This window comes from Rutidosis leptorrhynchoides, chromosome 1 (genome assembly GCF_046630445.1).
Source record: "Rutidosis leptorrhynchoides isolate AG116_Rl617_1_P2 chromosome 1, CSIRO_AGI_Rlap_v1, whole genome shotgun sequence".
NCBI lineage: Eukaryota > Viridiplantae > Streptophyta > Magnoliopsida > Asterales > Asteraceae > Rutidosis > Rutidosis leptorrhynchoides.
Window position 1 is genome coordinate 33,944,599 of NC_092333.1, and position 15,782 is coordinate 33,960,380.

At 38.2% G+C, this 15,782-nt stretch overlaps 2 protein-coding genes across 2 annotated transcripts; one reads left to right on the plus strand and one right to left on the minus strand.

The window, feature by feature from the left end:
* Window positions 1-3,017: 3,017 nt before the first annotated feature.
* On the plus strand, window positions 3,018-4,328 carry LOC139856707 (uncharacterized). Its single transcript, XM_071845495.1, has 2 exons — window positions 3,018-3,291; window positions 3,766-4,328. The coding sequence occupies exons 1-2, from the start codon at window positions 3,018-3,020 to the stop codon at window positions 4,326-4,328; spliced, it is 837 nt and encodes a 278-aa protein (XP_071701596.1).
* A 4,089-nt stretch (window positions 4,329-8,417) lies between these two features.
* Window positions 8,418-9,281, minus strand: LOC139857013 (uncharacterized). Its single transcript, XM_071845750.1, has one exon. The coding sequence runs from the start codon at window positions 9,279-9,281 to the stop codon at window positions 8,418-8,420; it is 864 nt and encodes a 287-aa protein (XP_071701851.1).
* Between the last annotated feature and the right edge of the window lie 6,501 nt (window positions 9,282-15,782).

Sequence of the window (15,782 nt, forward strand, 5' to 3'; positions counted from 1 at the left end):
CCTTCTCATTAACCAACATATCGATCACACTAAGAATATCATCAACCAATGAACTCGTGTCATCTGCAACCTTAACTTTACGCCTCTTAGCCGCTTTAAGTACAGGCTCCTTGACTATCACCTTATTGGGCTCATCCACATTCAACTGCATCAATGAATCATCAACTGTCAACTCCACTCGCTCATCAACTTTCAAATCAAGTGTCTTATCCGCTGGCTCTTTAAGCACCGGTCCTGAAATCCTTCTGTTATCTATGAAGGTAGTTGGCAGTGGGGACAGGAAGCCGGACTCATTCATCAAACAGTTGTTAAGCTCATCAAAACACTGTGTAACTATCGGTGAAATGACCAATGGATAAATTATGGGGTCCTTGACAAAATCATCGACACCAAAAAATGAATCAACCATCGACTCATCAACAACCGGCTCAACCAACTCCCGATCAGCAAATTGGTCTTTGCAGTCTGAATGTATGGTCAAAGATGTTGGTATGTCATTGGGTACATTTGGGGATCCAGTCCTTATATGTGATGTAGTCTGACTAGAAAGCACATCATCTTGTATTGGCATAGCCATTTGGTCGTCAAGAAAATGACAACTATCCACCCACCATGGATCAAGTGCACCAAACTGGTCTTTATAGTCAGAATGTGCGAGCGGCATAGCAATTGGTATTTCATTGAGTGAGGTCGGTGTAATCGGTATGTTAGTAGGTACGGTAGCCTGTCTAGGAAGCACGACATGATCTTGTCTTGGCATAACCAACTGGTTCTGACAACTATCCACCCACCGTGAATCAACTGGATGGTTTTGTTCTCTATTTTCATTATTTTGGTTATTGGTGTTTGAAACATGTTCTTGATTGTTGTCCTTACTATTTTTCTTCTTGTAAATTTTACATAACACCCAAGCAGTTAACTAAAAAAAACCGAAAAACATTTGTTCAAATCATATTACTAGATAGTAGATATATAATTATTGTGCTAGGCTACAGAAATTGAAGTGCCATTTTCAAGTAGTTTAAGAAATATTTGCAAATTTTTTACTTAGACCATTAATAGTAGAGCGTGTTCACCTGGTATTCACCACCATCACGCCTCCATCAACGCCACTATGGGGCGTGATGGAGGTAAAAATCTCTGGCGTGATCAATCCATCACATGGAAGAAAATGAGGGTGATGGAGATTTTAACCAATTACAATTTAGATAAATCCTTTTATAATTTAATTAAATCAATTAAAATAATAAAATAATTTCATCACACAACTATTACCCCATATCATTACAAATTCTATCACGCCATCACCTTTGCCAAACAGTGTTGGACCCAGAATTTATTTTCACCGGGGGTAAACTTTTTTTTTTAAATGTAGGGATTTTTTTTTGGCAAAACATGGAGGCTTTGGGGCAAAATATAGAGTTTTTTGAGCAACATTTGAAGATTTTTTTAGCAAAATACGTAGGTCTTGGGGCAAAATATGAATGTTTTGGGACAAAATATGAAGGGTTTGGGGCAAAAAAAATTCCATCGGGGAAAAATCGAAAAATAAAAAAAATTGTACTAAAAATTGCAAATTCACTGAGACCGGGTGCCCCCTTTGCCCCTACATAGGTCCGCCCCTGTTGCAAAATCACCACTATACCCTACAAAAACACCTATCACACCCCATCACCCCTTCAACACTAATAATGGTATTATATGTTTTCTATAATACGTAACTGCAACAAATTAAAATATCATCAATACTCATATTATTGGCAATTGAAAGTTACCACAAAATATGTTAAATATGATATTTGCACATGTTCATTAATAGTTGTGCAATCGAGCTAACTTAGTTGATGTAATCTTTTTGTATTCTTTTAGATGGCTTAAATATAGAGGTCATAGAGTGTCTAATTGGCACTCATGGCGTCTATACCCGTTGTAATTTCTCCTTTAGCGTCTTGCTAAGGAGCGTTTTTTATATATTCCTTTTTGGCCGTTAAAAAAAAAAAATTAATAGTTGTGCACGAGAAAACATAAAATAAAAGATTAAGGTTTCGAAAAGCTATACTTTATATTTTTGATATTAGCAAACTTTAATATGTATATGTCTTCTAATCTATCCATTCATATATTATAAATAAATCCTTATAATATATAGTACTACCTACAAAAGGCCGGTTCTTACAATTCTATACAAAATGTATATGGTTTTCGTTTCAACCTTTTACCCTTATGCCTTTTTACAATAGTTGACGAACTATAGATACATCATGATTATCTTTTCCATATTCTACCAACAAAATCTCTAATTTTATCTTTTTTGAAAAACAGCCTTCTAATGTATCCGTATCCGTATACTAGTAATAAATTGATAACCTAAGTATTCTTCATCATATAATAAGCATGCATCTATTATTAATAATAGTAACGTAGTCACTAGTATGAGAGTTCACGTAACATACCATGTTACTTTTAATGTGAAGACTAGAATAATCAGTCGTGTACTCATACATAAAGGAGGAACTTCATATAGCTTTAGGAGGGCAGCTGCCATCCCAAAGTTATAGTTTATAATATATGTTTTCCTAATTTTGGGAGAGTAAACTATAATAAATATACTTTTAGCCTCTCTAAAAATTTACACCCAGGTAAATATTTTTTCAAAAAATCAATCGATTGTTACTTACTTAGACCATTCGTAACGGGTCCTAAGTGACCCCGTTACTTGTCCAAGTGGCACAAGAAACGCCGGAGATCCGCCGTAACCAGGCGGCACTTGTTGCCGTCACTTTCGCGTCTGGGGAGAAGAAACGGGAGAGGTCACGGCCGTCGGTGACACGTGGCACACACTGGTTCGTCTGTTTCATATAGCCGTTGGCTATAAATAAAAAAAATTCAGTAATTTTTTTTTCCTATATATATATCAACATTACATGAATTTTTAACACACAAACATCATCAATCCTACTTCTATTCTTTTATTTTAATCAAATAACATACAAACAACATTTTTTTTTTTAATCAAAATGGAAGATACTTACAAGATGCTCGAGTTTCCTGATGATGATTCCGATGATGAAAAAATTGTTAGTTTTATTAATAGTTTAACGGAAGAAGAAGTCGATGGAGAAGCAAGCAGTTCGCGATTCCCTCGAAGCCGGGTTTATATTGCTAGGGATCGTGAAGATGCTGCTATAAGGTTATATAATGATTATTTTTCGGAGACACCAATGTATCCCGAAAATAAATTTAAGAGACGTTATCGAATGAGTCGTCAGTTATTTCTCCGAATTGTGGAAGGTATATCTAATTTTAATAGTACCAATATTCCAGAATATTTTTTGTTTTTTCGGGAACGTCCCGATGCAACAGGTCGTCAAAGTTTGACGATTCTTCAAAAGTGTACATCGGCCATACGTCAAATGGCGTATGGAACTACACCCGATTTGTTTGACGAATACATAAAAATAGGTGAGAAAACGGCCGCTTTATGTTTAGATTATTTCTGCAAATGCGTATTTCATTTGTTTGCTAGAGAATATTTGCGAAAACCCACTGTCGAAGATGTCGCTAGACTTTATAATTTTTACGAACAAAAACATGGTTTACCGGGTATGCTTGGTAGTATAGATTGTATGCATTGAGAGTGGAAGAATTGTCCTGTTGGTTGGCAAGGGCAATACACAAGAGGTGATCAAAAAGGGCCTTCTGTAATGCTTGAAGCAGTCGCCTCACAAGATTTGTGGATATGGCATGCATTCTTTGGTATGGCAGGTTTGAACAATGATATTAACGTTCTAAATGCATCACCAATTTTCAACTCTATAAAAGATGGAACGGCTCCACCTTCACCATTTGATGTCAACGGGCGTCACTACGAAAGAGGGTATTACCTAGGCGATGGTATATACCCAGATTGGGCCATGTTGGTAAAAGCGCCTCATAATCCAATTGACCAACCAAGTAAAAAATTTAAACGTTTCCAAGAAAGTGGAAGGAAAGATATTGAGCGTGCATTTGGAGTATTACAGGGTAGATTTGCAATGTTAAAGACTCCGGCGAGATCTAAAGACTTCAACAAAATTAGAAGACATATGTATGCTTGTATTGTATTACATAACATGATTCAAGAAAATAACGGTTTTGCTATTGGAAGAAGAGAAGAAAGAATGATAGAAAGGAACCCACCACGAAGGTTGGAACATGATTTGAGGGATCGAGATGCAAGAGTTAAGGAAATAAGAGACAAGCAAGTTCACCAACAATTAGAGACAGATTTAACCGAGCACGTTTGGAACTTATCACCTTATTTTCGGTCTGCTAATAATCATGAGTAATTTGTTATGTATTTTATAGTTTCGTTAATAATTTTTTAAATTATGTAATTTCTATTAATGAAATTCATGTTTAGTTGTAATGATAGATTGGTATTTCATAAAATATAGCCGTTTATTATAATAATTCCTAAAAACGATTACATTATTTCTTATAAATAGAAAAACAACTTAGTTCCTAAAAACGATTACTTTAATTCCTGACGGCTATTTTCAACAAACACATTCATCAATCTTCGTAATCGCGAATATCGTATTGCTGCCACGGCTGAGATTCAGGAGCAGCTTCATCTTCACTTGCAGAAATGGCATAGCTTTCATCAATTCATTCGGTGTAAATGTTAATTGGTTGGTTACGTAACAAGGCTCGCCCAATCGCACCAAACCAATCGTGATCTTCTTCTAGTAGCGAGGCACGAGCGTTGGGTTTTTTGAAAAATCAGATTTGTTTAGTGGGGTAGATTATGTCTCGCTGTAGCAACTCAAGCAAACACATATAACTTGGACACTTACGAACATCCATGTAATAATCTCGTGTTTTCACACTCGATATAATTCATCATTTAGCTATCAAATTCACCTTCGTAGTGAACTTTAACAACAACATTCAACTGGCTCATTTCGAAGTGTGTGTGTTTATGGTTTGAGAGTTTTAGAAGAGATGAAGTGTGTTTATGATTTAAGAAGAGTGGTTGTATATATAGGGGTAAAAAAAATTAGCCGTTTTTTAAAAAATAAATTTAAAAAAAAAAACGGTTATAAATATAGCCGTTAGAATTTTAAAATATTTTTAAAAAACAAATATAATCAAATAATAATATAAATAATATAAATAAAATTAAATAAAACAGAAAAAAGAAAAATAAAATGCCACCTCAGCATTCCACTAAAAGTAACACCACCACTACTCCACTCAGAAAAATAACACGTCCTACTCAGCAAAAAAGTGCAAAAAGGCAAGTGACACCAAAAGTGACACCGGTCACCATTACGAATGGTCTTACTTAACACCCACATATATATATTTTTTTTTGAACGGCAAATTATATTATTATCATAAATTTACAATGTTTCTCACAAGATGATGGGCATAAAGATGCCGAGAGAGAATCCTATGCCAAACATCTAGACAATAACTCGAAAACATCGCAACTCAATAACAAACAAAATGATTATAAGACACATAGATGAGGATTTTGCAACCAATCAAGCCAATCGATGTTTTTAGATTTACTTCTTTTCGCGATCCACTCGTAGCTCTTCACTTGTATTTCGTTAAGACAACCGGAGAAGACCAACATACCCTTTTGAAGACCTTTTGGTTCCTATTTTTCCAAATGAGGTAAACGCTAGTCCACACCATAGCTTGCCAAATCTTTTTCCCCAAGTTCGAATAACGCAAGTAAGAGTCCACGTTTAGAATGTGTTCAATGGTAACTTGTGTAGAATCAATTCCCCACCACTTGAAGATTTTATCCCAAATTTCCCGAACCAACTTACACGAGAACAGAGCATGGCTAACCGTTTCAACCGTATCATCGCATAAAGGGCAAAGGACAGAATTAAGATCCACACCCCTCTTGTCAAGTTCGAACAATACGGGGATTCTTCCCCGCCTTACCCTCCATACGAAAACACCCACTTTAATTGGAACAAGATTATTTCTAAGTGTAGCGATATTAGAGGAGTTAGGAGGAAAACATTTAGCCATGAGTTCTTTAGTAGGTGATTTAGTCGAGAATTTACCGTACATATTCCACTTCCAAGAGTCTTCCTTTTCGGGCGACATCTTGAAATTCGAAATCAACGCTTCCAAATCCTCTAGTTCGCCCGTTGTTCTACCCGTCACTACTCGTGTCCACTCCCAATTCGGCATGCATCGAAGACCATCCCATTTTACTCGTTCCTCAACCGTCGCATTTAGATTAGTCTCAAGCCGCACCAATCTTTTGTAGATATCCTTTAGAGCTTTATCTTTGACCCACACATCATTCCAAAATTTTGTGCCTCTTCCATTCCCGATTAACTTTGAAAAAGAATTGGTGAAGTTCACTCCTAAGCCATCAATCTCGAAACCTGTCTTGACAATTTTACTCCAAGTAGAATTAGAGCATGAAAAAGATTTAAACCCACCCGCAATGAGAGCCCCCGAAACCCCATAAATGCTTTTGATAACATTAACCCACAAGGAAGTGGGTTCGGTAAGGAACCTCCACCACCACTTGCCGATTAATGCTAGATTTTTACAATTAAGAGAACCAAAATTAAGCCCGCCATCCGCCCAAGGGCGAAAGATATCGTCCCATTTAACCCACTAGATTTTTGACTCGTCACCCGCCCCACCCCAAAAAAAATTTCTTCTCACACATTCTAGTTTTTTAAGCACGCAAGGCGGAGCACGGAAGAGCGAAAAGTAGTACAACGGCAAACTATTTAGAACCGAACTCACGAGTGTTAAACGTCCACCGAATGACATCGCACGAGCCTTCCAATCCGATAACCGCTTCTCAAACTTATCAATTACCGGTTTCCAACTTTCAACTTTACTCATGTTAGCTCCAATAGGCAAACCAAGATAAATAAACGGAAAGGAGCCCACTTTGCAACCAAAAAGATTTGCCATAAAATCAACCTCCTTTTTGTCAACACCCACACCAAAGAGATTGCTTTTGCTATAATTAACTTTAAGCCTGGAACTCAATTCAAAGCACTTTAATAATTTCATGAGATTTTCGATATTATCCTAACTCCACGTACCAAAGAAAATCGTATCGTCCGCATATTGGAGATGAGAAATAGGGATCTTATCATTACCTATTTCCACACCACTATAGAGATTATTCGCTACCGCAGACTTTGTAAGCCAATTAAGACCTTCTGCCGCAATTATAAAAAGAAAAGGCGAAAGAGGATCCCCTTGTCTCACTCCCCTCCTGAGCTTAAATTCTTTTGTCGGGGAGCCATTCACGAGGACCGATATTGAAGCCGTCTCCAAACAAGAAGAAATCCACCCCCGCCACTTAACACCAAATCCCATAAACCTCATCATGTCGTCCAAAAATTCCCAATTAAGGCTATCAAAAGCTTTTTCAAAGTCTACTTTAAAAACCAAGCTTTTAAGTCGATTGTTTTTTAAAAAATCTAAGGATTCATTTGCAATGAGAGCTCCATCCATTATATTCCTCCCACAAATGAAAGCACTTTGTTCAAACCCAACAAGGTTCGGAATTACCTTACGAATCCTTAGAGATAACAATTTCGCGATGATCTTATAGTAGCTACCTATCAAACTAATAGGTCTATACTCATTTAAACTCATCGGATCCTTCTTCTTGGGGATAAGGGTGATAAATGATGAATTACATCCACCGGATATTTCACCCGTTGACCAAAAAGAATTAATTGCTTCTACTAAATCATCTCGAATTATAGCCTAAAATTTCTTAAAAAAACGCATGTTAAAACCATCCGGGCCAGGAGCCTTATTATTCGCACAATCTTGAATTGCTCTCCAAATTTCCTCCTCGGAAAAATGCACCTCTAAGTCATTTGCTTCTTCTTCTGTGAGTCGTGTACAGCCTGAAGCAAAAGGGGAGGCAGAATCAGTTCGTGAGAAAAGATCAGGTGTCATCATGCCCCCGTGGTCAGGCCCAAAAGCTGAGATGGAAGGCCCAATTCGACGAGCAGGCCCAACAGGAAAAAAACTGTCCACAAGTCGTGGAATTTGGCTACTGTGACAAGAAAAAAGGTTGCTGTAATGACAATAAATGAAGTCTTTAACCGCCACCGGGTCATCAACCCAGACACCGTCAATCGTAATTCCCCGAAAATTGCACTTACTGTATTTTCTACGAATCGAAGCGTGGAAAAATTTTGAGTTGTCATCACCATCAAGTATCCATTTGATTCTCGCCTTTTGTTTTAGCATACCCGATTTGACTTTCTCTTTTTCAACCCAACGACGTCTACATTCTAACCATGTTGCCCGATCCGACTCGCTAAGATGTTGTTGTTCCGCTTTAAATTCCCAATCCATTGCTTCCTTTTGAAGGTCTTTAATTTCATTATCAAGAGTACCAAACTTCAATTTACTCAATCCTTTAAAGCCATCTTGACCTTCTTTAACCTATCTCTAAACATACAATCTCTTCTAGTTCCTTTAATAGGTTGATTCCAAGCATCGCGAATTACCTCGTCCACATCAATACAATTAAACCACTCATCAAAAACCTTGAAAGGTTTCGGGCCGTAATCGATAACCTTATCCCTAAGAATTAAAGGGCAATGATCCGAAAGATTTCTATCCAAGGCGATAACCGAAAGATCCTCCCAAAGCTCAATAAAGTTATCCGTGACTAGAAAGCGATCAAGTTTGCTTAACTTCAACCCATCATCGCTTATTCTAGTGAACTTCCTCCCGTTAATAGGAATTTCAATGAGATTGTTCCTCAAAATGAAATCATTAAATCTATCGGCTCGGCGTTGGTGAAATTGAGAATTCAAACGATCCGAACTATTTCTAACTTCATTGAAATCCCCACATAGTAGCCACGCGGAATTAATGCTATTCAAAAGATTACCTAATAAATCCCACATCAATTTTTTACAATGATCATTGTGGGGCCCATAAACATTAACGATTGTAGATTCCTCACCGCTATTCCTCCACTTACCCCTAATTGATAGAAAGTAATCACAATTCGTGGAGCTTGTCACTTCAAACGCACTTTTATCCCATATAACAATTAAACCCCCCGATTTACCCGCCGCCTCTTTTTGAAGAAAACCAAAATTCGCATCCCCCCACAGAGATTGTACCCAAGAATCCGAAACAACCTTACATTTGGTTTCTTGAAAAACCGCAATACAAGGCCTTTCTTTAATACATATACTACGCACCCACCCAAATTTTCCTTTAACCGCAAACCCACGAACATTTAATGATAAGATCTTCATTAAAAACAAAGATAAATGACATACAAGACAAAGAACTTACATAGGGATTGAGGTAGACCACCTCAATCTGATTTGTTCTCCGTAGTTTCTCACTTCCTCACTGCCAATCGACCTTGTCGGTGTAGCGACCCGACAAAATCGTCATTGACGGCGCCGTCTACTTAGGTCCCGTTACGTGGTCATAAGTCTTTAAAACAACGTTTGACCAAAAGATATGTCGCATTCATTTCAAATGTAAAGATTGTTCAAAGTTTACAAGAATAGTTCCACCACAAGTTACGTTACAAAGTTATAAGTACAAATGAAAATTTTGCGACACAATTTAAAAATAGCCAAAAGACGCTCCATGTATGCATATATATACTCGACATCCAATGCAAGTATCAAAATAATGAGCGGAAGCATGTATCATGTATCGTTCAAGGACCTGAGAAAAACATAGAAATCTGTCAACGAAAACGTTGGTGAAATCATAGGTTTAAGTAAGTAAGTACAAATGAACCACAAGATTTATAACATTTCAATAAATGTTAACCATTCCAAAATTTGTTATCACGAGCACTCAATTATCAATGCTTAACATTCCTTCCATAGAACCCCATCACCTTAGTGCTAGAACATACACTGTTTCTTGAAAATATATTTCATTCGTAAACGGTAGCGAACCGTTTGAATGAGGGTTTGTCAAACCCATATGGCCATATAACATAAGTTCTCGCTTACACCCGGCAAGTGTAACTAATGATAATCGAATTGAGGATTTTTGTTCTAAACTCGTATGTAGAATGTTTGTTTTCCTGTACTTGTGTTCACTTAGTTAAAAAGGAACGTTTATGTTTTCTCATCCCAAATGTAAGTTTCAAAAGAGTAAAAGTGGGACTATGATCTCACCTTGAGTGCACGAGTAGTAAAGTACTTCAACAAGTAAACGTGTGCAAAGAACAATACTAGTCTTGACCTAAACAATAGGTTGTATCAATAACGGTAAACACGATAGGTCAAAGATGTTCAATTAGTCCTATGGCTCGTTACGACTCAAATACTACAACATGTGAGTCAAATTGTCATGTTTCATGCAAGATACGAGTATAAAAGCATGTTAGAACGATTTGCACAAACATTTGGTTAAGTTTGATTAAAAGTCAACTTGGTCGGGTCAAAGTCAACGAAAAAGTCAACACGTTCGGGTCGGGTCCCGAACTATTTCTCTGAGGTTTTTAATCATATATGAGCACGTTAGAACAAGTTACATGTGAATCGGAGGTGCGTAGCATAGTAAACATTTTTCAAAAAATGGTAAAACGAAACAGAAACTTCAAGTGTAACTGGACGGCGTCCAGATTTTCTGGACGACGTCCAGTATTAAAGGACTGGAAGGCGTCCCAATATCTGGACGGCGTCCAGTATTAAAGAACTGTATGGCGTCCTAATATCTGGACGGCGTCCAGATTAGTATTCAGGTTCTGTTTGCTGAAAGTCTCAAGTGCACGAACCAAAATCTAGACAAACACAATTTATGATCCGCAAACAATCAAGACAAGTATCTTATACCGTTGGGAAGGTAATTTGACGAGGAAAACAACTAAAAACATTTCATCAATCAATCTACCTATTACAACAACCAAAACCGCATCTAATGCTTAACATTAACCGCATACAAGTTCATAAATGCAATTCAATGATTCGGGCAACCAATTTACATGAATGATATGCCGTTTCGAAGGTAATCAAGCATACAATCCAACTAAACACTTACCAATAATAATCCATGGCATTAAATGCATCAAAAGTCCATTTTAAGTTCATCAAACCCTAACCCAAATTCACCAAAATCATAAATCAAGTTCATGAACTTTTCTAAAGTAACCTACACATCAAATTGAAGCTAGTGATACTAGGAACACAATTAGAACATGAACTTTTAACATCTAACAACATATGATCATCCAAAACTCAAAAACAACACACCAAAATTCAAGTTCATGCTAGTTACTTCAAAACAACAAGATCGAGCATACAATTCATATATTCATTTTAGACTTGAGCCATAGACACTAATTAACACTTTTATAAGTTAAAAACATCAAGAACACAAAATCTAGTGATTTTAGAAAGTTACCCAAATGTAATGAAATCGGTATGGAATCAAAGAGGAAGATGCAAGGATCACGAATTTGTAATTTGTTTTGTTGCTAACTTCCTAATCCGAATTTAGATGATGAATTCTTGTTGGTGTTTTTGAGAGAAAAAGAAGAAGAAGAAGAAGAAAGATGGAGAAGATGAAATGGATGGATGAGAGGAGTTTGACTCCTTTGACCTAGTCACCATTTTGGAATTTTGGCAAGTTTAGTCCCTCAAGTTTGAATCGGGTGCGTGAATTACCTAATCGAGATAATTTAAAACGCGTATTAACGAAAGATGTTATAAATATATAACGGACTTTAAAATAGTTAAACGGAAAGTAACCGGAAAAAGGTGGGATGTTACATTACCTACTCCTTAAAAGAAATTTCGTCCCGAAATTTAAGTAGGCGTAGTAGTCGTTGTTTCTTCCTCGAGATCTTGCGTTTCACGAATAGATGAGGATACTTCCTTTGCATTTGATCTTGTCTTTCCCAAGTAAACTCGGGTCCCCTTTTGGCATTCCAACGGACCTTGACAATTGGAATTCGGCTTTGTTTTAACGTTTTGACGGAGGTGTCCACAATTTCAACCGGTTCCTCCACAAAATGAAGTTTGTCATCGATAGTAAGCTCCTCGAGAGGGATGACGAGTTCGGGTTCGGCTAAACACTTTTTCAAGTTAGATACATGGAAAGTAGGATGAACGGAACTCAGTTGAGGCGGAAGATCTAAACGATAAGCAACGGTTCCAACACGCTCCAAGATTTCGAAAGGACCAATATACCGCGGATTTAGCTTCCCGCGTTTCCCGAAACAAATTACACCTTTCCAAGGTGCGACTTTTAACATTACGCGATCACCGACTTGGAATTCGAGGTCGTTGCGTCTAGTGTCGGTATAGCTCTTTTGACGACTACGGGCCGTCCTAAGCCTATCTCGGATTTGAACGATCTTCTCGGTTGTTTCATGAATAAGTTCGGGACCGGTGATTTGTTTGTCGCCTACTTCGGCCCAACAAAGAGGAGAACGAAATTTTCGGCCATATAATGCTTCGAATGGTGCGGCGTTAATACTCGCGTGATAACTATTGTTGTAGGAGAATTCGGCGAGAGGCAAGTGCTTATCTCAAGCTTTTCCAAAGTCGACAACGCAAGCTCGTAGCATGTCTTCCAAGGTTTGAATTGTGCGTTCGCTTTGTCCGTCGGTTTGTGGATGATATGCGGTGGTCATGTCTAAACGCGTTCCCAATGCTTCTTGCAAAGTACGCCAAAATCAAGAAACAAAACGGCCATCTCGGTCGGAGATAATCGATAAGGGTACACCGTGTCGGGCTACGATTTCTTTGATGTAGAGTTGTGCGAGTTTCTCCATGTTGTCGGTTTCCTTCATGGCTAGGAAGTGCGCGGATTTGGTGAGTCAGTCAACAATGACCCAAATAGTATCATAACCGCCAACCGTCTTTGGTAGTTTGGTGATAAAATCCATCGTTATCCTTTCCCATTTCCATTGCGGGATTTCGGGTTGTTGAAGTAGTCCGGACGGTCTTTGATGTTCGGCTTTGACTTTGGAGCAAGTTAGGCACTTTCCAACATAAGTAGCGACGTCCCTTTTAATGTTCGGCCACCAATATTGTTCTTTGAGGTCGTGGTACATCTTATTGGCACCGGGGTGAATCGAATATCTTGACTTATGGGCTTCGTCTAAAATAAGGCTTTGCAAGTCCCCATAACTAGGTACCCAAATTCTTCCGGCGAAATATCGGAGTCCGGTTTCTTTAACTTCGAATCGAGAGGTGAGGACGTTCAAGTGTTCGAGAGAGATGTTTTCATCCTTGAGAGCTTCGTCTTGGGCTACACGAATTTGACTATTGAGGTTGGTGTGAATGGTGATGTTTAAAGCTCGGACACGAAGAGGCACCGCTCTTTCTTTTTGACTTAAGGCATCGGCTACTACGTTTGCCTTCCCGGGATGGTAACGAAGCTCGCAATCGTAATCGTTCAAAGTTTCAATCCACCATCGTTGTCTCATGTTTAGTTGCTTTTGATCGAAGATGTGTTGAAGGCTTTTGTGATCGGTGAAGATAGTACTCTTGGTTCCATAAAGAAAGTGTCTCCACATTTTAAGTGCAAAGACAACGGCTCCGAGTTCGAGATCATGAGTCGTGTAATTCCGTTCATGAATTTTTAGTTGTCGAGAGGCATAAGCAATGACTTTCTTCCGTTGCATCAATACACACCCAAAACCATGTTTCGAGGCATCGCAATATACAACAAAATCATCATTGCCTTCGGGAAGTGACAAGATAGGAGCGGTGGTTAGCTTTGTCTTCAAGATTTGAAACGCGGATTCTTGCCCGGTCGCCCAAATGAATATCTTTCCCTTGTGAGTTAATGCGGTTAGAGGACGTGCAACCAAAGAGAAGTTTTCGATGAATCTACGATAGTACCCGGCGAGACCCAAGAATTGACGAATGTGAGTAGGAGTAGTAGGAGTCTCCCATTTACTAATGGCTTCGATTTTCGTGGGATCGACTTTAATACCTTGATCACTTACAACATGACCAAGAAATTGAACTTCCTTCAACCAAAATTCACACTTGGAGAATTTGGCATAAAGTCATTCTTGTCTCAAGAGTTCAAGCACAAGTCGGAGATGTTGTTCGTGCTCTTCTTCATTTTTAGAATAGATCAATATGTCATCGATGAACACAATAACGAATTTATCGAGATACAGTTTGCACACGCGGTTCATAAGATCCATGAACATCGCCGGTGCGTTAGTGAGACCAAATGGCATGACAAGGAATTCATAACTACCATAACGAGTCCGGAAAGCGGTTTTGGAGACATCTTCCCCCTTAACCCTTAATTGATGATAACCCGAGCGGAGATCGATTTTCGAATATACACAAGACCCTTGTAGTTGATCAAAGAGGTCATCGATGCGAGGAAGAGGATATCGGTTCTTAACCGTTAATTTATTTAGTTCACGATAATCAATGCACATTCGTAGGGATCCGTCTTTCTTTTTAACAAAAAAAATCGGAGCACCCCATGGTGAATGGCTAGGTTGGATAAAACCACGGTCAAGTAGTTCTTGGATTTAACTTTGCAATTCTTGCATTTCGGATGGAGCAAGTCTATACGGTGCACATGCTACGGGTGCGTGTAGCGACCCGACCAAAACCGTTATTGACGGCGCCGCTACTTAGGTCCCGTTGCGTGGTCATAGTCCCTATATGAGACGCGTTTGACCAAAATTATGTCGCATTCATTTGAAATGTGCATGACTTGCAAAGTTTAGTTCACCAAACGGATCGACAACAAGTTTAAGTTTACAAAAGTAGTAAAGTACAAATGAAATATCTTGCGACATAATTAGTTTAAAATCACAGTTGCTATAAATAGCGTAAGTATATAAACAATATGTTTGAATCCAAAGGTGCTATCACTAGCGTATGCATGTATGTATGCTTGACTCCCAGCAAGAAATCAGAGTGTATGCATGTATGCTTGACCCCAAGCAAGTATGAGTGTACGCGGAAGCATGTATCAAATAGCCAAGTATGAACCTGAGAAACATATAGAAAAACTGTCAACGAAAAACGTTGGTGAAATCATAGATGTATTTGTAAACGTTGTTTTTGAACCACAAGATTTAGTATTCCCATAGTTGATTATCAAAATCGTTTGCATTCCAAAAGTATTGTTCGCGAGCACCCAATTATCAAGACTTAACGTTTCCTTCCATTGAACCCCATCACTATAGTGTTAGAACATACACTGTTTCTCAAAAATATATTTCACCCGTAGACGGTAGCGAACCGTCCGTAGTGAGGGTTTGTCAAACCCGTATGGCCACACAATATAAGTTCTCGCTTACACCCTGCAAGTGTAACTAATGATAATCGAATTGAGGATTTTTGTTCTAACTCGCTGTGGAATGTTTGTTTTCCTTGTACTTGTGTTCAAAGTATAAAAGTAAGTAGCACCAAATGTAACAAAGTATATGTTTCTCAGCCCACAATTTAAAGTATAAAAAGTTGTTGAAAAGGTGGGACTATGATCTCACCTCGAGTGCACGAGTACAAAAGTACTTCACAAAGTAACGTATGCATGAAAGTTGCTTAGCCTTGACCTAAACAAGTAAGTTGTATCAATTAACCGGTTACGATACAAGGTCGGGTGAAATGTGTTCAATTAGTCCTATGGCTCGTTACGACTCGATTTAGTATAGCATGTGAATCACGTTGTCAAGTTTCATACAAGAAACAAGTATAAAAGCATGTTAGAATGATTGTATAAAAGTTTGGTTAAGTTTGACTAAAAGTCAAACTTGGTCAAAGTCAACGAAAAAGTCAACACGTTCGGGTTCGGTC

Coding starts and splice junctions, on each gene's coding strand:
- LOC139857013 (XM_071845750.1), bottom strand. CDS start 9,281: ATGAAGATCTTATCATTAAATGTTCGTGGGTTTGCGGTTAAAGGAAAA.
- LOC139856707 (XM_071845495.1), top strand. CDS start 3,018: ATGGAAGATACTTACAAGATGCTCGAGTTTCCTGATGATGATTCCGAT. Junction 3,292..3,765: donor ATTTCTCCGAATTGTGGAAG/GTATATCTAATT, acceptor TTGGTATGGCAG/GTTTGAACAATGATATTAAC.